Source organism: Lampetra fluviatilis, chromosome 1 (genome assembly GCF_964198595.1).
Source record: "Lampetra fluviatilis chromosome 1, kcLamFluv1.1, whole genome shotgun sequence".
Lineage (NCBI taxonomy): Eukaryota > Metazoa > Chordata > Hyperoartia > Petromyzontiformes > Petromyzontidae > Lampetra > Lampetra fluviatilis.
This window is the reverse complement of record NC_136275.1, coordinates 914753-941263: the sequence shown is the minus strand read 5'-3', so window position 1 is coordinate 941263 and position 26511 is coordinate 914753. Positions and strand designations below refer to the sequence as shown.

The 26511-nt window shown below is 45.8% G+C and overlaps 1 protein-coding gene and 1 long non-coding RNA gene across 2 annotated transcripts in view; both read left to right on the top strand.

Annotated features, from left to right (window-relative positions):
* The first annotated feature begins 6102 nt into the window (after positions 1-6102).
* LOC144946762 (uncharacterized) lies at positions 6103-8786 on the top strand. The gene is made up of 4 exons (XR_013639955.1): positions 6103-6533; positions 6678-6815; positions 7433-7574; positions 7894-8786. It is a non-coding gene; the product is annotated as an uncharacterized LOC144946762 (long non-coding RNA).
* A 9873-nt stretch (positions 8787-18659) lies between these two features.
* OBSCN (obscurin, cytoskeletal calmodulin and titin-interacting RhoGEF) overlaps positions 18660-26511 on the top strand; it is a 116274-nt gene continuing 108422 nt past the window's right edge. The window contains exons 1-5 of the mRNA XM_078859354.1: positions 18660-19366; positions 20588-20825; positions 21798-21917; positions 23620-23694; positions 26172-26415. Of these exons, the coding sequence (XP_078715480.1) occupies positions 18660-19366; positions 20588-20825; positions 21798-21917; positions 23620-23694; positions 26172-26415 (1384 nt within the window). The remainder of the gene's footprint in view (positions 19367-20587; positions 20826-21797; positions 21918-23619; positions 23695-26171; positions 26416-26511) is intronic.

Genomic DNA, 26511 nt, shown 5'->3' with positions numbered 1-26511 from the left:
CATTGCGTATCTAGTTTGTCATTCGTCTTCTACACATCTCTAATTATTATTTAAAGTTGTGTTGTATAAGTTCGTGTCAAACTAGGACCCTATATTGTAAAGAGGGTCCTTGCATTTATGATCAACAGTACACCAGCATTAATTCAAGCGAGTCTAACTTGAAGAGGCACTATGTCATAAGACAGATTCATGAAGGAGACATTTCGTATCTTACTATTGATGTTCTCCACAGCAGTGGGTAATGTATAAGACTGCTTCCTGACATGGATTTGGAAATGTCACCGCTGCTCAGATCCACCAATAGCGATTGAGCTTTTTGAAATGCTAATTTCAGCATGGGAGAACTGATTTTCCAAATCCAATTTCTTTTATCATGCTCAAAAAATGTAATGACAGATGTATTGGCCTGACTTTTTGGAGCAATATTTCCCTGCAGCAGCACACCCTGGACTGGTTTTGACTTCACTTTATGGCTTTTCAACCTTCCCAGTAAATATGGAACGTATGGCAAACATTTGGGCCAACGTTGGTCCAACAATTCCAACCAGATTCCAACGTTGACTCAACGTTGGCATGTTTACTGGGTTGATGTCATTTTATTTCAGTACAGTATTTGGTTTTAACAAAATCTACATTGCATCACTAAGTAAATGCTCGGTAAACATTGTATCACTAAATGCTAGGATAAAAACGTCATACTTAAGTCATGAATGTTAGGTTAAACACTGTGATCACGATTATCTGCGCCTCCCCTAGGTCGACTCAGCCCAAAATGAGTACATGGTGCAGTGTGTAAACATCGCCACTGGTGCTGGCCACATACCCCCTCATGAGCCGTGCTGGCTTTCATAGGTGCTACTCGCTTACAGCTCTTGCCCAAAACGTCTGTTAAGGCTGCACGGGGGATATTTTTCTTGTGTCCTTTTGACTCTGTACGGGGGAGCGGTGGTGCAGCGGTTAGCGTGCTGTGCTACGAACCCGGCCACCCGGGTTCGATCCCTGCTCACGGCCAACACCAGTGGTCACGATTATCTGAACCGGTCCTGGGCCTCCCCTAGGTCGACTCGCACGTGAGACCATCCAGAATCAACATTTGTTTCCTATTGGAGGAATCCGATGAGCTATGAAGCTCTTTTTAACATGTCCTGTCGGGGCACGGGGTCAGCAGGTTACAACAACACAAATACTATCAAGGTTACGCGAGTAATATTGAGAAAAGTTGAAGTATAGGAGTAAACATTGCACTAGTACATACATTCCTGCACATTTGTTAAGACCAAATGTAAGCTTGGGCAGGCAGCACAACAACAACAGCAGCAAGACTCCAAATTGCAGTGGCATGTGTGGCTATATTTGGCAAATCTTCTGTTTGAGGATATTTTTAAAGGGAGACTTTAATACTAAGTTGAGGAAACAATGTTATTTTTTGACAAAGCTTTCGTGACTGCAGGAATTCATATTCTTTGGGTCTTTCGGTAAAGTCACGTAGATATGTTCAAAGAAAATACAAAAAATCGCAACACAAGCGGCCGTCATCAGGGAAGCTGCTGAGGCAGTCTGACGAACGTTTGTGTTGCGATTTTATTTATTTTCTTTGCACATATCTACGTGACTTTACAGAAAGACCCAAGAATAAAAAATAAATTTTCTTCTCCAAAACATCGGTTCTGCAACGGCAACATAAGGTTTGGACGTCTTAGATTTGTTAAGCTTGCCAATAAAGATTTAAGGTAGTTTACGATGATTTAAGATTATCAAACTAATGAACTCTTTTTTTGTATTTTACCAGGTAAGGCCCACTGAGCCATTAGCTTCTTTGTCAGAAACAACCTGGCTATCACAAATTATAGCTCAACCAAGTGGATTATCATTATCACGTGGACATTTAAAGCCACCAAACACTCTAAGCGCGTGTTTTGGAGGACCCGGAGAAAAATCCACGGGAAGACAGAGAGAGAGAGACGCCGCCGCAAACTCCAAATATGCAGCAGCAGCCGTCAGGGTCGGGATGGAACCCACGACCTCCTCCTGCGTGCCGGGCCGTCGGAGTTGACGTCTCACCACCGCGGGGCGCCACTCCCCCACAGATGTCCTCGATCCGCTCCGGGTTTTGTTTTTTATTCCGATCCGGGGATCCGGGCGGGGTCTTTTGGCGACCTCCGTGTGCGGCCTGCAGGGGGAGCGCCACTCCAGCTCCCCCCGGGGGTGGGGGCCCCGGTGGGGTGGGGGGGTGCCCGGGGAGGGGTGGGGGGAAATCAGGGGGGAGTGTCCGGGGGGGGGGGGGTGTGCCCGGGGGGTGGGTGTGCTCGGGGGGGGGGGGATGCCCCGGTGCGGGGGGGGGGGGTGCCGGGGGGGGTCCCCCGGGGTGCCCCCCACCCTCATTTCGCGCGCTGGCGGCAGAACGCGGTCGCCATGGAGCGAAATTCAGGCGCCAATTTCGGGTTCTCTGAGGTAAATTGTTTTTTAAAGTAACATACTTTTTGTGTATAGAGTTACTGTAGTATTTGCACAGCATTACACATGTAAAAACGTATTTATGTTAAAAGCTGTGTTTTATGATAATCGTGTATGCATGATCTTAAACATTGATATTTCTAATTTTGCATTGTCTTACAGAATTTTTTAAATCGTAACTCCCATTGCGTTATAGTGACCGTATTTGTGAGATATAATGCCATGTGGACAGTGAAATTAAGAAGTTTTACGAGTTACGCCTGCAGTCGTTTATCGAACCGACGTCAAATGGCGGCGGACACGGCGTGGCGTGTGGCGGAGAAAAGTTAAAATTTGACATTTAGTTTTGTCATTTAGTAGCATAACACTAGCTGATTCTCCTCGAGTGTGCAATTGTTTTTTATAATTTTAATTTAAACTAATTTAGTTGAATAAACGCAGCTTACTTGAGGGGGAAAGTTTGATTTTAGTCGCAGTATTTCAACGAATGTATCAACACGTTTAAAGCAATTGGCTGTTAGACGTTTCCACCTGGTAAAGCCACTTCGTTAAGCTATTAATTGTGACGATGTGGCGTATAATATATATCTATACAGCGCAGTGTGCCTTACCTGGTAACACTTAAAAAAATAGTTTATTTAAAGCAATTAGAACGACAAGATCTGGGTCCCATGCACTTTAACTTTTTTTAAACAATTACTAATTCCTGTTACGACGAAAGTTTTTTAATTTGATAGACGAAGTGCGATGGTGATCGATTGAATTGTTATAACAGGCTAACTAAAACGTAGTAAAGTATTCAATCGCTGGGTCTTTAGGGATGTGAAGTTGGATTGGGCCTCCATCCAGCAGTGGATTGACCCATCTCGGACCATTCTTTGTAATTGCAAAATCAACTAAATAAATTTAAATAACTAAATAGTGATTTAATGTAGATATTTTTTATTTTTTTATTATTTTATGTGAAATAAAATAATAAATGAAAATAACTAAATAGTCATTTAATGTAGTTATTTTTCTTATTTTATTTCATTGTTATCTTGTACCTACGTGACTTTACCCAAACAACCTGCAGTCACGAAAGCTTCAAATCTAGAATCAACAACCCAGATAGTACACTATTTTTATACATATAGCATAACTCCAACGTTGTTGCAACATTTATATGTCATCGCCCGCAGTTGTCGAAACCTTTTGAGCAATGTTTGCGAGTGCACATTGCGTGTTTAAAGTGTTTAATCAGCTAGCCATGGTCGCTCCACTGCTAGATGCAAGCCTCCCTTTTAAGTCGCCGCCATCTCACACCATCATGCGAGATTATAATAATCGTCTTTTTAATATTTAAACAGCGTAATAATTATCTTTTGACGCTGACGCGTATGTTTGTACACCCGTATTACACATTATCGCGTTTGTTTTGCACGCCCTATAACTTAGCGACACGATGCAATCGATGTGCTTTCAAGAGGGAGGGCGAACACGTGGCGGGCAACGTTGGCGCGCTCGCCAACCCGTGTTAGGGGGGTGGTCGCCAATACTGTATATAAAATAACACGATTATATAAGAAATCCGCGAATATTAAGGGTTTGCTGGGCACCATTTTTTGTAGTTTACAATTAATATTAAACATTAATTATACGCGCACACGATTCCTAAATCTTAACGAACAAAGTAAACACCTGCCAAATATATAAGTACAGTATAAAACTCCGCCTATGTATAATTGTATGAAGGTTATGGAACCCATTGACATGTACAGCCATTGCGCCAAATCCACTGTTGGATTGGGGTTCTTGAGATTTTATTGAGTGCCTGCGTCACGGTGCAGATTTGCCAAATTCGCATTTTTTTTAAATTCCGAATCCACGTTGGCAATCATCGCCCCCTATTGCGAAGACTTTGCAAGACACTCGCGAAAGCGTCGTGAGACTCGCCGTTAAAATACGTATTGAAATGGCCCCTCGCCTTGTAATAATAAAAGTTGTTTTTTAATTCCCGTTTTCTTTAGAGCGATTTCTCAGACCTGTCCAATATGAATCCGTCATTGCAGTATCACCCCTGGTCATCGGTTACGGACGAGCCCAATGCAACAAACGCACGTCCATCGCCTTCAGACAGGTGATGATGTTAGTCTTGTACATCTTCAGCTGCTTTCATGCTGTATTCGAGCTCATCAATTGTTTTTAAACCATGTGTATTCCTTACCGCAAGTGAACGTAAAATATGTAGGGCACAACATGTGTTGGGATTTTGAAGTTGAATTGATGCCTCGTTTCATTTTTCAGTGAGCAGATGTCTTTCAGTGGCTTTGACACTGCCCAGGAAAGCCCTGACATGTTTGGCATGGTCTCCAATTTAGTAAATGACTACGAAGAACCATCGCTTGATACCTCCACAAGCAGGTCCGATATGCTACACGCATACTCCATAAGGTTACGGTTATGATGAGATTCAGAATGTTATTATTGATACTTTTGTATGTGGAAAATACAGCATTGTTGGACTACACAGGATTTATAGTTTATTGGTCATGGCTACGTGTAACAAGTGAAGTATTGCTTGTGGAATGTGGCAACATTAATAAAGGTTAATGAAAAATTATTCCATAATAGTGCTAGATGTTTAATTCCACAAAACGCAATAAAATGTTAATTTGGATCATTCAGTAATTATGGTTCATTTTGCATACTTTAACTTATGATATGTGCTTCATATTTATTACAGAACTACACCAACCTATGATTTAACTATGCTTTGGAATGCCTTAAATATCAGAGAAGCTGTGGATCCTTTAGGAAGGAAAGTTTGCGACAACTTAATGACTCCAGAAAAGACAAGTGAGAAGAAGTTGAATAATTTAGGTGTAAGATTCCAGTCGAATTTTCCCTTATCTTTAAGGAATGAAGGCACTATTTTTACAAATCAAATTATGGAGCCATCACGTGACAGTTCATTATTTCAATCACGGATAGTGGAATCTCCCGTGAATAATTTCCATGCAAACAATGGCAAGTTTGACACGTACTCGCATTCCACAAATAACAGTGGGTGTTGGGAACAAAGATTGGACACTAATGACATAAATTATTCCAGAGTTCATGCGGCCATGGGTTTAAGACCTCAAACAAAGTTTGAGAAAAACATAAAGTCATCTTTCAGCTGTGTAGAAAACGATACATCACTGAGCAGCTATCGTATACCAAACACAGTAAACTCTCCTATTGGAACCCGTGTATCAGACACACTACCAATCTCTAACAGCAGTCATAACCTTGAACTTAAAAAGGAACATCAGCAACAATTATTGGACCTCGAAAGCCGTACATTGCTTGGGGAACAAATTCCATTTGTTGCCACGAATGGTTTATTTTATGGACATTGTACAAATGGACCAGCCTTGGAAAATGTGATGAATGAACCAAACATTGATTGGTCAAATAAAAGAGATGAACACTCATCCCCCTTTATCAGAAGTCAGCATCATGATTTGGGTGGCATTAAAAGAAAACTGAATGCGTCACCTGAGTATTTTCAAACAAGCAATTGGAATCGGAATTATTATACTTCTGAACCAAACAGTCAACAAATCCCTCATTATCAAAGTGACACTTCAAACTTGCAAGACTTCAATAGTCAACCAACTTCGTCTTCGTACCTGTATCCTTCGCTTGAGTTAAAACAGAGGAATTCAAGTCAATATGTATCATGTACTTCTGAACCAAACGGTCAACAAATCCCTCATCACAGTGACACTTCGAACTTGCAAGACTTCAATAGTCAACCAACTTCATCATCGTACCTGCATCCTTCGCTTGAGTTAAAACAGAGGAATTCTAGTGAAAATATATCTCCAATCAGGAGGAATTCTCTACCACTTGGTTCATTCCTTCCTGAACAAAATGCTTTTTGTCAACATGACACATATGAAAAAATTAGAGCTAAACAGGCTCATTCTCTTCAAGTACAAAATGCTTGGTGGATGCTGCAACAAAGTTTTGATAGACCAAGCAATGAGCTGTGCATCAGCATAGAAAAGTGTTTGATGAACGCAAAAGCTCTGACAAGCGAAATGAATATGGTAATACATTTTTACGAATCATTCTGTTTTCAAAATGTATACGTTTTAACACACTTATAAGGAACTTTACTTTCCACAGTTTTTATTTTGTAATATTTATTTAATTCTTAACAGCTGTTATGCAAATTGTGTTTTTATTCACAGGTTGAAACCAAGTTATTGAAAAACTACTCGGGTTTGTATGTTTCCAGTGTTGAAAGCAGCAGTCCTGTGCATTGGCTGGATGCCAATCATACACACATCAATAATCTGATTTTTTATCAACTGAGAGAGAATTTAAGAGTAAGGGGCATTTTTTTTAAATCTCACCTTATCTTATTCCATATTGTGACATGTGCTAATTCGTGCGAATAAAGACTTGATTGCTTTTAAAAAATTATAAGACAAAAAATACAAAAGAATATGACTAACTTATTTTGTAATGTATGATATACAAAACATTTTACATATTCGACCTGGTTTTACGTGTATGCCTAGATTTTTTTAAAATCAAATATACCCCAATGAGGGAGAGCTGCAAACTATTCGTGAATGATTGCTCTAACCCCCAGGCACTAAACGTAATTCAGGTTGTATACACGTTAATGGCCACCCCATTTCAGGCAACCCAGAATAAAGCAACAGTATCAGATATAACTTTTAACATTTCATATCTATCATGGTCGGCTCCTAACACGTTGCTCAAAGATGAAGTTCACTGCTGCTGGCATAATTTTTTACAACATTGATGAGATTTAGATAACATCCTTTTTGAATGTTATATTACCTCGTTTTAAATTGCGTATTTTCAAACATGGAGCATATTGAATATGTTAATATTTAATTGTGTTTTGTTACTTAGTTTTCCATTTTAATAAAATTGTAGATCAGAATATCACTTATTGTGTTTTGATCCTCAGTTGAAAATCCTTTTTGGGAAGATGGAGAGCCTGTGTGGTGTTTCGGTGCCGGACAGCATCATGCTAGATCTTGCCAATCACTTGAAGGCTGTTCGCTTGGTCAAGCTTTGGCGGCAGGAGGCCAGCAACATATGTGGTGAAGGTAGGCAGAGATTTGTTTTATTACATGTATGTTGAACTGCTTTCACGCTGTATGTAGAAAACCGTCCTCGGAGGTGCGGGAGAAGGAAAAACTAAACACAAATAACTTCTAAAAAAGTAGTTTCCAGTTTAGAAGTGCATAACAGCATATGGGTACTGATATTTTTTTATAAGGTAAAGCAGCTCAATATTGCGTGTAAAACATGTTTCATGAGTCATTTATATCGATGTTTCATCCATGCATGCACTTTATTACATGATTACATAAAAATGCATTCAATTAAATATGAAAGCATGACTCGGGTATGTGTTCTTTGCAGGTGGGCAGACTCTGGTTGGATCCGTGATGCAGTTGTTCATGTCTATAAGGAAATTACGCACATCCCTGTGGTGTGTTTTGCAGTTCACTCTGCTCTAAGTGTCACTTATAATTGCATACTTGGGAGGAAGGGATTATGGAAATGCTACCCAACCTTACCTTATTGTGACACCTTGCATCAAAAAACCACACGTGCCTCGTATATAAACCTTAACGATACTCCAACTGACCATCAAACATTCATCACAATATGAATTGTGTTTAAATGTAAAGGCTTACCTGACGTTCCCCATCCCAATGACACCCTTCCATTGTATTATTTCGAAATCAGGTTGTGGGCCGCATCATGTGTGGGGCTGTTCTTGGACTAAAGGACAAGCATGTCCTACAGATTGGGTTATCTTCCATCGGCTCAGTCCACTTAACTATTCTCCCCTGAATGGTTTCTGTGCCACTGGCTCCATCCCTCTGTTGGTCATTCTTAACATTCACCTAACACGACTCATCTGATATCACTGCTAGTCTTTAATTGCATACTCACATGTGCGTAAATAATTATAGGTTTATAATTATGTAGAGATTTAAATGCTCACGAATAAAAATGAAGTGTGTTACAACATAAGTGAACCAATCTGTTCATGACTACACCGTTCCATACTGTAACTATTTTTCATCGAAATCGACAGATGTAATCATAATTATGATCATCTCTAGGAATTATCGTATGCACTTACACTTCATTGATGGAGTTGAAGGATGGTTTCAGAATTTTTTTAATTCGTATAATTATGTTCCAAGTTTCAAAGCAGACACTGCATTCAATATTTGGGAATGAGTTAAAAGCATGGTTATACTGGTAGGAACCTCCTGGTTACACCAGCCCACGGAATTATTGTGTCCGTCCGTCGTGCAGGGAGGGACAGGGTGGGGTGGTCCTGGGTGGGGAGGGGCTGGTCACCCCGTGGTGCCCTTATAAAACTCAACATTTAACCTACACACGCCGGCTTGTGCCCGCCCTCACAGTCGGGCATATATGTGGAATACACCATGCCGCCGTTGACCCTGGCCATTGACCGAGCAACCCAACGTTCCTACCAGCTCCCTCCGCAGGAATGTGTTACAGAGGTCGCAACCGGATACCTGTACCCTACCCGGCTACCCGTACCCGGCCGGGTACGGGTAGCCGGGTAGCCGTTTGTGACCCTGGTGCGGCCGGGTACGGGTAGGCCGTGAGTCACTGGTGAGTAACTGTTACTCATTTCCCAACGTCTTGTCTCTTCTCACAATTCAAGTTCCTAGAATCAACCCACCCGCGCCTGCAACATGGCTTCATCCCAGAGGTCACAATCGGGTACCCTACCCGATACCCAGCCGGGTACGGGTAGCCGGGTATCGGGTAGGGTACGGGTACCCGTTTTTGACCCTGGTGCGGCCGGGTACGGGTAAGGAATCAAAACCCGTTTGCGACCTCTGATGTGTTATGCTTGGAGTATAGTTTTCTCAAAGCCCATATTACATGTACTTATATGGGCTTGTGAATTTTTCAAAAAATGCGTGAAAATTACTGCACAGAAAATATTTGCTTTTACTGCATTCTGTTGGTGCACAAATATCAAAACGTCAATAACTTCCTTAACATAATAGTATATAATACGGGATGTTTCAGGAAATGGCCCTTACAGCACAGAATGGATGTGAGAGACAGTGCCTTGTATACCTTGGATCCTGATAAGAATTAAAGTTGGGATGTATGAACAGTTTTTCCATAGTTACATATGCAGGTTTCTTTGATCCCTACATTCCTTTGAACGCTTCAATCTTTAAATGGGAACAGTCATGTATAAGGAAGTGTATTCTAATTATTAATTGAAATGATAATTAAGCCCAGGAAGTTATCACTTAAGGGCATTTTTCAAGTTCTAATGCGGTTGGAATGAGCTCAGGAATTGACTCAGTGGATTGTGCGAAAATTGTTCATCAGGACTTATTTCCACGACCTCTGGGCTTTCCATGTGCTGAAAAGGGGTAATTATTTTTTCTTTTAAGGCTCGTTATTTACACGGAACAAATTTGGTACCATTTTAAGGTGAGCATGTATGCCTTCCCTGAAATATAATGCCACATTGTTAAATGTATGTGTTTAAATGTTTCTGTAGTGCTTTGTTAATCGATGTTGAAAAAAAATCCACCCAAAAATGTTGGAGTTACTGAATAAAATCACCGTTGTGAAAGGAGTTTTTTTTACTTTTGTGCAATAAGCTAGCATTGCCCGCGGATTTGCATGATATATAACAGTGATTCGCAAGGTATTTCTTAGTAGTCATTTCCCAGTGGTACTCACTGGCCTGCTTTCAGTCACCGTGATAAACAAAAATCGACTATAACACCCAACGATTTGACTGACAACAATGAGGTTCCTGTCTGCCAACACCAATATAACACTAAACGTTAATATCAATATCACGTATGTAAATACATATTTGTTTACAAACTGAAGGCACTCATCACAACTATGATCACAATGTAACCATAGTTTAATAACTATAACCCCCCCAAAAGCAATAAATTACACAACTGCATAATCACGAGTATAACGATAACCAGAATGGGCACATCCACAACTGAAACTACGGTATTTCTAAACAGGCAAGTAACCATTATGGTATTAACTACAACCATTACATTACAATCACAGCAGCAATATAACCATGTACATTCTAATCAGCCATACACAACCACGACGTCTCGTCATGGAATTATGCCAACTTGAACCTCTGTGTAAGGGAGTGAATGCGACCTATACCGAAAAAACTTCACGTGGTTCAGTTCATTTATTATGTATAGCCCTGTGAGCCATTCGGCTTTTGACTCGGGTGCAACCGCAACAAACAAAAACATGAACAAGGAACATCTTAAAGTGACTACGCGCAACAGAAAAATCCAGGAAAACAGCAAAGTCATCCAGAAAAAGCACCGTATATCAATGCTGTGTGCAAAAATCCCAGTGGGATGCAAATCAAACAATAACCATAAGACAATTTAGATTAAAGTTATCACTCTTAACTGTACTACAACAAACAAACATGGCTAAACTAAAACGTTTTCAAAATGAAAAAGCTATAAAAACAATGTAACAGTAATCATAGGAACTGTGATTCAAATTTAGCAATAAACGATATACATAACATGTATGACCAAACTTTACAGCCATAGCTGTTTCAGGACATCCACTTACAAAAGTAATGTATTTTTGCATACTTTCTTGGGAATGCCTTCGGTAAGATAACCTTTTTAGCGTTAGCATTTTTGAGGGTCAAGAGCGTGCCGGTTGGCCGGACAATTACAAATGAAATAGACGCTTGTTCCAATACGCGAAACATTATTTTGATCCCACTTAAATACTTATTTAAACATCTTGCGCAATGCCTTTCCAATTACATCACTCGTGTTTCCTGTTTACCAGCGATACAGTATTTGGTTTGTCACTTTTTGACTTGTTATCGCCACGTTCAAACTGACTACATATAGCAGGAAATGGCCAAGGCATCGATTGCCCTGGTGGCTTTGCGGGTGTTGCCCAATTCCCACGGGGAATCTGGAGCTGCACCACCGCTCTCTAACAACACTGGATTGTGTCATTTCCTAATTGCTTATGCCTCAAAAGTACAGAAAATAGCTATTCCCACAAACTTTGCTTTTGTGACAGGAAAGTGATATTTTGAAATGTACCTTTATTCAATGACAAAACGGGCGAATTTGTGTCTTTTCGTTCACAAAGTCAGACAAAAAACCTATTAATCAAAATTGACATGTATGTAAACTAAAGTAATACCAAAAAAATGACTACAACCAAGGCGCACTACCACAGGCGGGACTGCTAGTTCTCTGGGGAGGAACAACGTCAAGTGGGAGCCACTGGTGGACCCCCGGCAAGGTGCTGATGCCACCACTCCACATCGAATTGGGCCTTATGAAACAATTTGTCAGAGCTGTAGATAAGGAGTCGGCAGTCTTCAAGTACCTTTAAGACTTCCCTAAGCTGTCTGAGGCAAAGGTCAAAGCCGGTGTCTTCATCGGACCACATAAATAAGATCCTGGAATGCAATGAATTCCTCAAGAAGCTCAGTAAGAAAGTGGCTTGGAACAGCTTTGTCGCAGTGGTTCGTGCCTTCCTGGGCAATCACAAGGTCGAAAACTATGTGGAGCTGGTTGACACTGGTGAAGAACTACGGCACAATGGGCTGTAGGATGTCCCTCAAAGTCCATATCCTTGATGCGCATATTGATCAATTCAAGGAGAACATGGGAGCGTACTAAATTCAAGGAGAACATGGGAGCGTACTCGGAGGAGCAAGGCGAGCGCTTCCACCAGGATATACTGGACTGAACGCCGCTACCAAGGACAGTATAACGAGAACATGATGGGAGACTACATTTGGGGGCTGATTCTTGAAAGTGATTTACAATATAATAAAATGTCTAAATATTTTGAAGTAAAATTGTATTACTTTAGTATAAATTCATGTTAATTTTGATTCATGTTTTTTTTCGGACTTTATGTGAATGAAAAGACACATTCGCCCGTTTTCTCATTAAAAATATGTAAATTTCAAAATATCACTGTCCTGATCACAAAATCAAAGTTTGTGGGGACTAATAGACATTTTCTATACTTTTTAGGTACAAGCAATTACGAAATAACACTTACTACCCAGGAACAAAAATTGTGTTACAAAGTGTAATGGGGAGGGGGGGGGTCTTCACAGTGGTTCGTGGGCCTGGCTGGTTGGCGTGCACGCGTGTATCTGGGAGAAGTGGCTAAATTTATCAAGAGACATGTGGACGACGAGAGAGGCGGGGTCTTAGGGGCGGGCGGGCGGCCGTGCGAGCTGACTCGGCACCCTCGGACCACGCTCGCATCCAGTGACTCCGGGCTGCGGGGCACGGCACCCATCCACTCTTACAGCTCCTTCATGCGGGGATAGGGGGGGGTTTCTCTCGCTTTCGCCTTTCACATTTCCCTGATTTGCCTTCCCGTCCTCGGTTTGGTTCCCAAGGGCTGCGCCTTCCGCACGGAGTTTGGAAGACCTGTTTTTTGGAGTGGTTACATTCGTCAGATTTGAGTGGTATCTGCAAACTTCCGAGTTGACAGCGCAGTGAGCGCCCGAGCCGAGCACGGACACACGAGGAAGGGGTTTTCGCGACTTGTCCGGAAAGGTACTCGACAGCACTGCAGGGTCACCTGTTGCCCTCAGCTTTCCTCCTCTTGTTGGTAACTAACCCCGCGCACACAGCCGATCGATCACCCTGACACCGTGACACGATTGCTGCGTGGAAGTCAAATTGAATGAATTCATATTTTTCGAGAGGTGTTTGTGGCATTTGTATCCTGTGGCTTTGTCGCCCGGTCATTGTCGGCCGACCACCGTCGGATTGTGGCCTCGCGACCCGGGGAGTTCAATGAAATTGTTTGGGTTCAGGACACTTCGAGTTTAGAATCGATTTAGCCTCGTTTGTGCTGTCGCGCTTATGTTGATTTTCTCATGTGTTCTGCGTTGCTTTCCTGCCCGACTAACATGACGTCACATTAGCGTATTGATGTGCTCAGTAAATGCTCTTATTTGTAGACGAAAGGAATATCCAATTTACGAATCACTCCATCCCCACAGATTCGTCTGATCGTCATGATAACATTATATTTCTGCTTTCAAGCCCGCAGTATTTTTGACGGTGTTGAGTTTTTTGTTATTTATACTTGTGCACTACTGCCAGCGCAGTCTCACCAAGTGATTCGTTGTCATTTGAATCATGAACTGTACGATGCCTTATTTCTATTTTGATATCAAGGGTATCATATCTCACAGCCCATGACGTCTGGCCAGCGTGGACAAAATATCCTCCAGAGGGCTTCTGTAGAGCTGTCTCTGGCTGGAGGTCCTGCGAATGAATTGCAGGGCTGGGCCGCTAACTCGTCGATACACGACAGCCCACACCTCTTCCTCCTCCTCCTCCACCCCCAGCAGTGAATTGGGGTCCGCGACCCCTCGTGCGTCATTGGCTCACTCCCTTGCCACAGCCTCGACTCGCGAGCGCCTCGTATCTCGTAACATCGAGCACGTTCCACACAGCTGCTGCCCTGCGAATGAGAGAATCGTCGAGTGTGAAGTTGATATTTCACAGAGAGCACATCTCGAGAACGACACCGATAGCCATATCCATTGTGTTGCCACTGCGCCTCATGGAAGTCGAGCGTGCACTATTTGCACAGCGTACGAGAACTTTTGAGCAGAGCTTTAAATTCTCATGGAATATTTTCCGCCCCCTCCCCTCCACTCATCCCCCGCAGCGTAGGTCCAATGAATTATTTTTTCCGGAACTCAGCCCCGGACAGCTCCGGCTGAAATATTAAACCAAACGCGCGTGTCCAACGCGATCCGTTTGCATAGAATCGCCCGCGTACAGTCAGTGAGTTATGAATTGAGAGCGCACTCTATTTACAGATTACACAATTACAGAGTGGGATATCACAGCTACTGCCTATTTATAGAACTAATCATAATAACTTTCCCTGGGAATCCGGGAAGCTAAGCAAAGTTGAGCCTGAAGAGGACTTGGACGGGCGACCAGCGTTCATGTCAAAGCAGATGGTGTCGGCTCTTGTGGTGGGCTACGTTGTCAACAGAGGGCAGTGCAGCGAAGTCAGTTGTACTGAACTGTGCCGGTGTGGGAAAGCCCTCATCCAGCAGTGGATCACACGATGCGTGTACAAGTATGAAATTGACGAGTGACTGAGTAACGGCCGTGGATTCTAAAGATGTTCAACAAGAGCTTTACAAATATTAGATGTGGCGAATAGTCGAGACAATCCTCACAATGAAAAAACATTTTTTATTTCGGACCCCAAATGTACGGCCTGGAGGTTCATTTGTGTTAATAATAGGGCAGGTTCGTCGTAAAGTGCGCTAAGCCTTGTGATAAACACGACCATGTGCTCCCCATCAACACCTCCCGTGGAGTGTGACACAAAAGTTGGCTAAAGTCCATGAAGCACCGGGTGCCTTCGCGTCTGAGGACTTGAATCGATTCCAAAGTCTCACTTAAACATTATTCGCGGTTAACGTGAGACTCAGCCTATCATCTCGCCGGGTTCCATAAAATAAGGACCACTTTTGGTCGTCCAGTGGATAAACTGCGCCCGCCCTCCCCAATAAGAATGTGAAATTTCCACAACTTACCCAGCGCTGCCAATAAGACACGTGTACCACCCACAATTGTTTCAGCAGTGAGACGCTTTGACCTTTTGACTTTGACTATTCTTAGCGAAGGCTGACAATGTTCATTGATTGGAAGAACAGCCCCCCTTACTCGTAAGACCATACGTTCAAATCCCATCCAAAGTTCACTCTAATATGTATCCCCTGGCGGGTGAGTGAGATGATCTCCAAATATCAATTTGCAGCGCCTGATAAAGTGTCTACGACCTATAGAGTGTTGGTCACGTGGCTCGTGTGTTGTGAAGAGCGGAACACGGAATTTTTCCAGCACCGTCTCCGATAAACGAGCAATCACCCACGCCCGCCCGTGAGGAGGGAGACGCTTTGAGGGCCCCCACGGTTCACCAAGGCGGGAGGAACAGAATCTCTGACTCTCAGAATCGAGTGTGAGCTGGGGGGGGGGGGGCACAGCGGTTCCAGCCACAGTTCGTGCGCACATTTCGGTGTTTACGGCAACACTGAAAGGCAGCTAAATAATAAAAAGGAACCTTGCGAGGTGCTGGAGGCACGATTAGAGGTAGGGTTGGTGCCAGTGGAAGGGCTGGTAATAGTGACTTGTTGACTCAGTGGTGAGCGTTAGAGATAACACTGCTACTAGTGGCTGGTCGGCTGCTTGGCTCGGGCTATGGCCAGTTGTTAGGGTTGGGGCAAGTTGCAGGACTACTAGTCGGGACTGGATTTCTAGTTTTTATGGGTTAGCGATTATGGCTGGTTGGTGAGCTCGTTAGCATTAGGGCCAGTTTAAATGTTAGCTGAAGCCAGTTGGCTAGTTAGTCATGGCCAATGGGTGATTGACTAGTCGGTCGTTAGGGCTGGGGCCAGTTGAAGGGCTGTTTCCAGTGGCTGGTTGCCGACTAACTAGTTGGTAAGTGTAAGCACTAGGGCGACTGTGAGGCTGGCTAGTGAGCTCGACTCCACACTGCTCTTGCTCCCTCCTTCCCCATTGCAACGCGTCGCTTGTTGGGTTTGTGTCGGCTGCTCGTTTTCGGTGTTCACAGAGATAGTGACGTGTATAATGCAGGGGGGGGGGGGGTTGGGATTAGATCGCGTAAATATAAATGTGTCGTTAAACCCGCCACCACCCGACACAGCCAATTGCTAAGGTTCCTCACGTAAACAGAACGTGGCAATTCGTTACTAGTACAGCACACCGGTGTATTGGAGCGCCAAGCCACAACATTTACAATCTGAGTACGACGTTTCGCCAGTGATTACAACTAACTTCATCAAGCGACAGCCAGATTTGTGGAGAAGCCGACCTGTTTCGTTCCTTATATAGAGGCGTAGATGTGGTGACCACATGTGTTAACCACTAAAAAAAACCTATATTATGGATGATATTGGTCGCGAAAGCCTACGTGTTAAACCAAAGTTCTGTGTGTGTGGCTGTACCCGTACACAATGTAAGTGCGTGGTGGAGCGCATTCCCCCCCCCACCCCTGGAGGCTCTGGCCTGGTTGCGCTGTCTCCCGTCCCGGGCCCCGCAGTATTTATAGCGGCGTGACGGCCCCGGGTGAAGATTGCGCTGAAGTGGGGCGACAGCTGCCGTTCGCCAAGGTTACAGTCCCGCTACGCCGCAGGGCCATTCGCCTGCTGCCAGATCATCCTCGCAAGACTTTTGAAATCTTATTGTAATGTATGAGCACGTGGTGGTGATGATGATTGTGATGGTGACGATTCATCGCCCCGGGTGTGGATTGTTAGGATCATGAAATATGCATGCGTAGGGTCGTGCGTGCATGAATGTTGTTATGTTTACGTGAAATTTATGGGCGATGATCGGATCCGGAGAAAACAAATGTGCCAATATTTACAGATGACAACAATGACTCGCGGCCCCTCCTACTCTCCAAATAGCACTAACCGGCGTGGTGAAGTATGGTAAAAAAAACATGACTGACAGTCTGGGAAAGTCTCCATCCAGCAGTGGATTGAAAAAGGGCCGTCAATTATTATAGCTTCCAAATAAATAACTCATATTCTAAAAGGCAGGGGCTGCACAAATCATAAATACAATTTTTACAATTTTCCATATGCTAAATTCCTCTTGATATGCAAATTATTTTGTCAAGGCGCTCTTCTTCCCATCTCCCCCTCTCCAACCCAGCTTAAATATACGCTCCAAGCTTGGTGGTGTTTCATTCTTCACCTGAGGACGGCTGCTTGCGTTGTGGCCGAAACGTCGTGAGAATTATTTTATTATGTTTTATTTTTATTATTTTATTACTTCCCTTATACGTGACTTTACCGAAAGAACCGAGAACATAAATACAATGTTATCGTAAGGTTACTTCATGTGTTAAATGTGTGAGTTCAATGCAATGTGTGCTGCTATGTTGTGTTGATGGGGACGGTAGTGGTGGTTGCTGCTCCCTTTTGTAAAGTTCGTTTAAGTTTCAATTGAAACGCACGAACACAGCGAGATTTAATATTATTGTTGTTGTTGTCATGTCAATGGCCAAAGAAATCCACGTAACACATTGGGCACAATGGGAATTGCATTCCACTCAACGCGTGCCAGGCTTGGCAGCGTTTAAAAATAAACCTGGCAGTGTACACGTGCACTCGTACACACACACACGCGCGCACGCTGTGCCACTCACTCCGCATAGACTCTTATAGCAATTACACCGCTGTGCTCTCCTCCAGAACAGCCGCACAAACACGACAACAGCAATTAGAGAACACTTTCCACGACCAAAGGGGAGAGATCATCGATATTTAAAAATGGAAAGTTTTGTAATCCGGAAAAGTCTCAGAAACTATTTGCAGGACAGTCGTGCATTCGGGATGTTCGGCCATTGCCGATTAGCAGCGTCTGGGAGAAAACTGGGGGAGACCTCGAGAAATGCCACGCATCGGATGGGGGGTCACACTCAGCACTGCCACCTCCTGAAAATCTGGCAGCCCCACACCCACAACATCAGGCAAGCCTTGGTGGTCACCCATCCAAGTACTAGGCAGGTTCAGACCTGATTAGCTTCAGTGATCCAATGACATCGGGCTCACTCCGGGTGATTTGTTCAAAAGGATATGTATTAAATAACGAGCTATGCTTTCATGTTCTGGGATTGATCCTTTACGCAGGAGTAGTACAATGAAACAGTTTAATCATAGGTCTCAAATTTTCCTCGTAAAATGCCACGATATTTGAAAAATGTCATGCAGCATTGCCTGCCCTTTACAGTAAAACTGGCCACACTGGGAGCTTGCCAGCGGGTGGTGGAAACCGCTCTGGGATCGCTGTCGCCACGCTCGTGCGCTTCTCTTAAACAAACCTAACTCCATCGCCGCATGTCCCTTACACGGGGACAAAACGGAAAGAACGCCGACACCTGTCTGTCCACCATCTCGCCCGCCCGCCCACACGCCCATTCATGCTCGAGTTCCATTCGAGCGCTGCCAAGCGGTCTCTCTCACCCTCTCCCCCTCTCTCTGCCTTTTCCCATTCCAGGCCGAGCAGTCTCCTTCCCGCTCTCCGCCTCGCCGCGAGATGTTCAACCGCAGGGGCGGCGAAGCTCCCCGCTTCGTGTCGCGACCCAAGTCCGCGTCCGTGGCCGCCGGCAGGGACGTCACGCTGAGCTGCTGGGTCGCGGGGGAGCCCAGCCCCGACGTGGCGTGGGAGAAGGACCGCCGGCCCGTGCGCCCGGACGCGCGGCGCAAGCTGTCGGCGGAGGAGCGCGGCGCGCACAGCCTGACGGTGTACGAGGCTCGGGGCGACGACGCCGGCGAGTACACGTGCCGCGCGCGCAACAGCGCGGGAGAGGCGGTCGCGAGCGCCACGCTCGACGTGGACGAGTCGGCGCCGTTCCGGCTCTCGGGGTCGCTCCGGCTGCGTGACCGCGGCGGCTACGGCGGCGGCGGCGTCGCCGCACGGGAGCCCTCCTTCGTGGTGCGTCCGTCCGCTCAGAAGGTGTCCAGGGGGGCCGACGCGACCTTCAGCTGCAGGATCTTGGGGAGGCCGCCCCCTGCGGTCGCCTGGCAGCGGGACGGCGTGGACGTGGACACGCTGCCCGACGGCCACCGCTTCGCCGCCGAGTTCCGCGACGGCGTGCACTCGCTCACCGTGAGCGCGGCGCGCACCACGGACGCTGGCACCTACTCGTGCCACGCGCGCAACCGCGCCGGGGAGGCCGTCGCCTCCACGGTGCTCAGCGTCTCGCTGGCGGCGCCGACTTCGGACTCGCTGCACCTTCACAGGTCGGGTTGCTGCACTAATCGCTGGCCTGTTCTAGACAGCACTGGCCTGTTTTATATAAATTACTGGCATATCATATCAACGTTCCTGGCCTATTCTAGAAATTACTACGTATGTTGAACTTTTTTCTGGCCTGCTATATAGAAATCATTGGCCTACCATGGAAGTTACTGGTCTTTTTAGATCCTTTATATTAAGTTCGCTTGCTTGCTTGCGTGCTTGCTTGCGTGCTTGCTTACTTACGACCGTGCAAATCTTTCGGTCGTTTTTTAACCCACTTCCCGTGATCCAATCGAGCTGACATTTTCCACACAGACTCGTTGTGCGAGACAATTAATGTTCGTGAAAAAAAATTCCCAACATTTTACACTTTTTAGGCAAAAAAAATGATTTTACATATATTCAAATAGAACGCACAGTATAAGAGCCCAGAGCGTAACCCCTCCACAGGCCGTGGCGGAGTAGCGCAGTTGGTAGCGCCCTCGCTTCCCATGCCAAAGGTCGCGGGATCGATCCCCGCGTCCTCCACAGGCGAATATATTTTTAAATCCTTTATATTAAGTTCGCTGCCACGCATATAAAGGATTTATAGTGAAAAACTTCGTTTTTACGGGTTATACTTATTTATGTATATTACTCGCCTGTTGCATCCAAGTTACTGGCCTTTAAATCGAAAATATGATGTTGCAGTTGATATAAATAAATAATGTTTGAGTCCACCAGCCCGTGTTGTTTCATCAAGTAAACTTTGGGACTGGTTTTGACCGTTTGCGTCTCAAATGCCTTGTCAGGCTTGATAATAAAAAAAACTGCTGGCTTTCCCGAAATTATTAGCAAGAAGATTCACCATGAGGCCCTGTTTGCTGCTAAAAGACATGGGTTTTACTGCATGAAACAAAACTCAATATTTGTTGTGAAGCAGTAAATGCTGAATAAAATCAGTAAAAAAAACTTTCTTTCTCGCTACTGAAATAAAAAAAAGGCTTCATACTAAGCAGTAATACAATTTTAAATCACTTATGGGGTCACAATGTTATTCGGGGGTCATAATTCGATTAGAGATTTGATAAAATAAAATCTCGCGTTCCATTTGTATTGTTTCTCATTCTGTCTCTTGGTCAGGTTTAAGAGGTATCATTGCGCGATATAAAAAAACAATCCGTACAACTCTTGCACAGCCTCGTCTCACGGCCGCGTGCGACCGCTGTGCCCCGCGCTCGCAGGTGGAGCGAGGAGGCGAAGTCGCTGCCGCGCTCGCACCTGCACACGACGCGTGACCACGAGCGCAAGAAGCTGGAGCTGCTGCGGCAGAGCGCCGACGCGCGCCTCGCCCGCCTGAGCCCCTACACGCGGCGCGGGGACGCCCGGCTCCTAGGGGCGCCCCACGTGACCCTGTCGCGGTCGACGTCGCCCACCACCGCCCCGGACGGATACCTCTCTCCGTCGAGGAGCGCGCCCTCGGTATGCGGCGCCGCGCTCGTCTCACCGCTAATCTGGCATTTGTTGGAGGCGAGGGTAAAATATTGGGCAGCCTTCTTTCCCTTCGGTGTCAATGTGCCATTTCTTTGCTTGCCAGGGTAAGCTGGTACAGAAAATGTGGACTTCACCTGTTCCCTCTGTATGGGATAGAGTGTTTCCCCCTCGCACGCGTGGATTTTCTCCAGGTGTTCCGGTTCCCCCCACATCTAAACACTGAATAATTGGCTGCTATAACACCTTCATATATAGAGGACCACAGAACTTGGGGCATCGGGTTACTGCCTGGCTGCTTTTCCCTCTTGTCTGGGTTTCTTTGTGCATCTGAGTCATTTACGCTTTTTGAGAGGGAGTGAATACTGTGCGGCACATTACAAGTCGAAATGATGATTATTATTACTACAGTATTAGACCTGTCGTGATGGTGGCACACACCGGTGATCCGGCACCTTTGGAGGTGATACTTGGTGTATCGTGCCGATTCGTGAAACTCCAAATCCTGCTGAGCTGCAAGGTGGCCAGGAAATTGCAGTACAGAAGCAAATGTAATGTGTCCGTGTGTGTAGAGCCTCGGCGTGTGTAGAACCTCGGTGTGTGTAGAGCCTCCCACGAGAAGCCAAATTCTCATCAATGAAATTGGCCAAATATCTAAATGCACAGGACCCTCCTGAGAATTAGTGTTGAGAGTCGGTGTGGCTTCCCTCGGTTACGCAAGTGAAACAATTGTGATAAAAATGTAATAAAACGTGCAGTGATTTTTTTATTATTAACAAACGTGTGTTTATTTTTGGACAGGCACCAATTGCCGCAGAGATTATTCGAGGGCACTGCTGAATAAGGACCTTAAATTGACTTGGTTATACACTCCCTGGGTAAATGAAGGAAAATGAGAGGCGCCTCCAGCTGGCGTGCGTGCGTGCGTAGCTGAGAGGCACACGTGCTGTGTTGTCACTGCAGTCCCGGACTCATTCTCCTGTGGCTGGACATGTCGACGAGTACCACAGCCGCTCCTCCTACAGCTACCGCCTCACCAGGGACTACACCTCCAACTCCTCCTCCACCTCCAGCCTCTACACGGTGAGGGTCGCGGGAAAGCTGCCACAGTTCTGGTTCTGGAAAACGTTCAGCCGGCACACATCGTTTATCCACACCTCAACCAAAGTGGCCCTTCTTTTATGGAACCCGACGAGATGATTGGCTGAACCTAACGCTGACCGCGACCAATTTTTTTAAGTGGCAGCTGGTTCCTACGTGAACCCCGCCCACTATCACGTAGCCCCGCCCACTCAATAACTAGCCCCTCAGCCAACCGTGCACGCTGCCCAGAGGTAGTCCCCTGCCCTCGGCACGAGGCTAGAAAATATTTACATTCGGGACAAGACGCTGATTTTCTCAAAGGTTTCGAGACGCACCAGCGTAGCCTTTCTGAAAAGAGCACTGACCTGGCCCAAAACCAGGACATTTGGTAGCTTTACCTTGGGGCCGAGTTGTGGAAGCGCCGACAGAGCCTGGAGACTGGACCCGGGCCAGTGGCAAGCGCCGAGTTAGCGGATCGGAGAAGCCTGTTGCTTCTCGCCGGTGGGGGGGCTGCCAGTAGGGATAAGCGCAGGATGAGTGCGTGTTCACTTTCTGCTTGGCTACTTGGTCAAGGTATGTATGCGTGTATGTTGAACTTCTTTCACACCGCACGTAGCCGGCCGTGCTAATCGAAGGTGCGTGAGAGTGGGGGAACAACATACCAAACACAAAACGCAGTTGTAAAGAAATTAGCTTGTCAATCTAGACGATGATTTAAAAGTGCATCGCTCCAGTGGGTTCCGAATATCGGAAGGAAGAGCATTCCAGACGGCCGCAGAAGGTAAGGGATAATACTAGCGACTGATTAGTTTGTGTGATTAGGGGTAGCGGTAGAATGAATACCGGTTGGCTTGCGGGGGTTAGCTCGTGTACGTTAGGAGTAATCGTAGCACTATGCTAGTGGCTGCTAAGTTCAGGGTAGCGGCAGGGCCGTAGTTTGAGGCTTGGTGTGCCCCATCCCACCTCCCCCTTCCTCCCCGTTCCACCAGGTGACCTTTTCAGTTCTGGCAAATTCTCATTCCTCCTTGTCAGCTGGCAACAGCGGTGTAACCACCGCACATCGTCTCCTACACATTCCATCGCGCTGTCTGACGACGAATTAGTTGAGACCGCAGGGAATCCCGCGTCGAAATGTTGGTGTATATCCAAAAACATGTACGCGCGTACGACTAAATACACTCCTCAATGAATGGAAGGCCATTGTAGTCTTGCTCAAAGCACTAAGATTAATACAACTCCTGCCGCTGTCGGAACGCAGTAAACGCCCGGCTGCATTAACAGGCGAAACGCATTCCCAGATGTAACCGAGTTGGGTGCAGCGAGTTTGGTTTCGAGTGATGAACTTCTCCTCACACCTGTCCTGTCCACTCTGCCACGCGGTGGTGACACAAGTAGCAGACTGCAGCGTCACAGCAGACACGCAGCAATTCACGTTGGCCTGTGGAAAAATCACCCTGAATTTGTTGATATCGTTATTTCAGCATCTTATAATCAAATGCGATCTAAGACACTGCACACTGCACGCACCTGATGGTAAACATGGACAGCTCTACACGGGAGGCACTCGACAATCGTAATTGAGAAACCCCGCTACACATTGACGAAGTAAACCCTGTTACCGTCACGATTCATCACCTGTCACTGAAGCGTCAACGGGTGAGCGGTGACGCTCCGCTGACTGACCGCGCGTCTCTGCTTGTAGGGCTACAGCCCGTCGCGCTCGCCCATACGAATGGAGGAGAACCACGACGACAAGAACTTGACGAAAACCTTCAAGGTGCGTGGTGGGGGTCCTCAGCAGGGCACGCCGCCTGTCCCGCGCTGCTCACGGGCCTCGCTTGACGACACCGACGCTGCCGCGTTGAAGCAAAGTCGTTCGCCGACGCTGCTGCGTTGGCGGTGGTGCACGAGCAAAATAAAAATAAAACGTCAACAAAAAACCGCAACGACATTAAGGTCACGGGGTCAAAAACACTGTGGCATTCAAAGGAAAACTAAATATATAGTAAAATATGTAATATGTAGCGGGCAATGAACCTTTTCCACAATACATGGAATAAGAAGAAGGGCCGATCATTTACACTTTATTTACACTTTGTATAAATTTTTCCTTTTAAGGCCGCAGTGTTATTGACAAACGCGTTGGGTTTTCCAACGCCGCAATGGGTGGGCCGAGGGTGCAATGTCATGCCAAAGTAGCAAGATAAACACAATTACTGGCTTCCTATTCCATCGCTGGCACGTGGAAGTTGCAGTCCAGTGGCACCTGCGGTTGGTCATGATCTTGCACTGATCTGCTTCTCGTTCTCATGACCGTGATAGGTGCGTGTCTTTCATAAAGATTGTATAATGAACCTCGGTATGAACATGGTTCAAGTTTACTTTGTTTAACCAGGTGAAAAGTCAAGACACCAGGATGAGTCTTGTTTGCAAGAGTGACGTGGGTTGACACCAAAATTACAGAAGGAATAAAACAAAGTACGACTTTAACAGAAGCATTTAAAATCAACCTAATATGAATCAGTGCAAAAACAATACTGTTACAGGACACGTCAAACTTGTGCACACACATAAATCTGTTACTCCTTGGTTCTTTCGGTAAAGTCACGTAGGTAGAAATCAAATAAAATTTCACAAATCACAACGTTTCGATCGCAACACAAGCAATCTTCATCAGGTGGAACAGCCACAGCAAGAAAAATGCTGAAGTAGGCGAGAGAGGATTTTTATTTGATTTCTAACTACGAGACTTTACCGAAAGAACCAAAGAGTATGGATTCCTGCAATCACGAAAGCTTCAAATCGAAATAAATCTAATTCTAGATTTGAAGCTTTCGTGACTGCAAGGATTCATATTCTTAGGTTTTTTCGGTAAAGTCACTTAGGTAAAAAATTAAAATTAAAATTAATAAAATAAAATAAAAATCACGACGTTTTGGAGGCAACACAAGCTTCCGTCTTCAGGTGGAACCGTCACAGCCCGACAGCTGTATCAGCTGTCGGGCTGTGACGGTTCGGTTCGGTTTGTGACGGTTCCTCCTGAAGATGGAAGCTTGTGTTGCCTCCGAAACGTCGTGATTTTTATTTTATTTTTATTTTATTCATTTTAATTTTTTACCTACGTGACTTTACCGAAAACACCTAAGAATACGAGATAAATCTGTTAGAAAAAATAACATTCCTGTCGAGAAAGTTGGCAACTCTCTTCTTTACTTAAAAACAAACCCCGCTAGCCGCAGGTCATGCCGTGTGCTTAATGACGACGCTGGGTGTCCGACGTTCATCTGCACACAGCGGTGTTGGCTACCTCAGAGCCACTGTTGATGAGGAAGGCAAGAGGGGAGCCACACCTCGACTGCCCTTTGCTGGCCATAGCTCTCGACCTCTCGTCACCACTGTTGTGCTGCGTGGTGTTGCGTGGTGTTGTGTTGCGTGGTGGTGAAGAGAGGGGTTGGAATTTTGGGAGCTTGAGCCATGAGCCGGAGAGGGAGAGATCTCATGAACAGGAAGGTGTTGGGTCTCAGTGGTTTCCTCCACTCAACTTGCTGAACACTACTCCACTTTATCGGTTGCAAGTCACGTACAACCAGACACGTGGGCCAACCACTTCTAACACTCTCTGCTAATAAATTAATGTTGAACTTCTTTCTCACCGTATTTAGGCAACCTTGCTGGTCGGAGGTGCGGGAAAAGGACAACGAATTAAACACAAAAACAATTCTCTATGTCAATCTAGATGATGATTCTGAGTTGCAGCCACTACGTCAGCAAATTTGCGCGCGTTACAAATTGAACTATTATTATTATTATGAAACGTGTAGATAGCTCCGAGCGTTCCAGACGGTCGCAGAAGCGCATCTGAAAGCGCCGCGCGATGCAGTAAACCGCCGCCTGTGTTCGATGGTGAGCCAAAAGCCGCCGCCGCTGCTGCTGCGAGGATGACCGGACGGAGTTCGCGTGATGGCGGTTTATTGCTCCTTGGCGAGATCAGCGAGATATTGTGGTCCATTTGTGGCAGCGGGTTAATATATTGCCGGGGCATGGAAGCCTGTGAGGGTGGGGTAGAGGGAGTAGGGGGAAGGGGGTGTTTCTGGTTTATCATCTTTATAATGAACAGGTAAACATTGTTAAGGTCGTATTAAATGTATTCTTCTTTCATGAGGGAGTGCCTGGCCCCACCGGCCCCCTAACCGTGAACCGCCACGGCAAGTTTCCTCCATTCCCGTTTCGTGTTCGTGATCTCCTGGGCCACAGGTGAGGGAGGGCAAGCACGCCCGCCTCAGCTGCTACGTCACGGGGAAGCCCAAGCCCGAAATCGTGTGGAAGAAGGACGACGAGGTGATCTCCCCGGGGCGCCGTCACATGATCTACGAGGACGACGAGGGCTACTACATCCTCAAGGTCCTCTTCTGCAAGCAGAGCGACAGGGGGCTGTACACCTGCACGGCCACCAACGTGGTGGGCAAGACGTACAGTCCCGTGCAGCTTATCGTCAACGGTGAGTCACTACCGTGGCATCTATGCACGCGTGCGCTGCACGTTGAACTTCTTTCGCACCGTACGTAGCCAACCGTGCTGATCGGAGGTGCGCGGC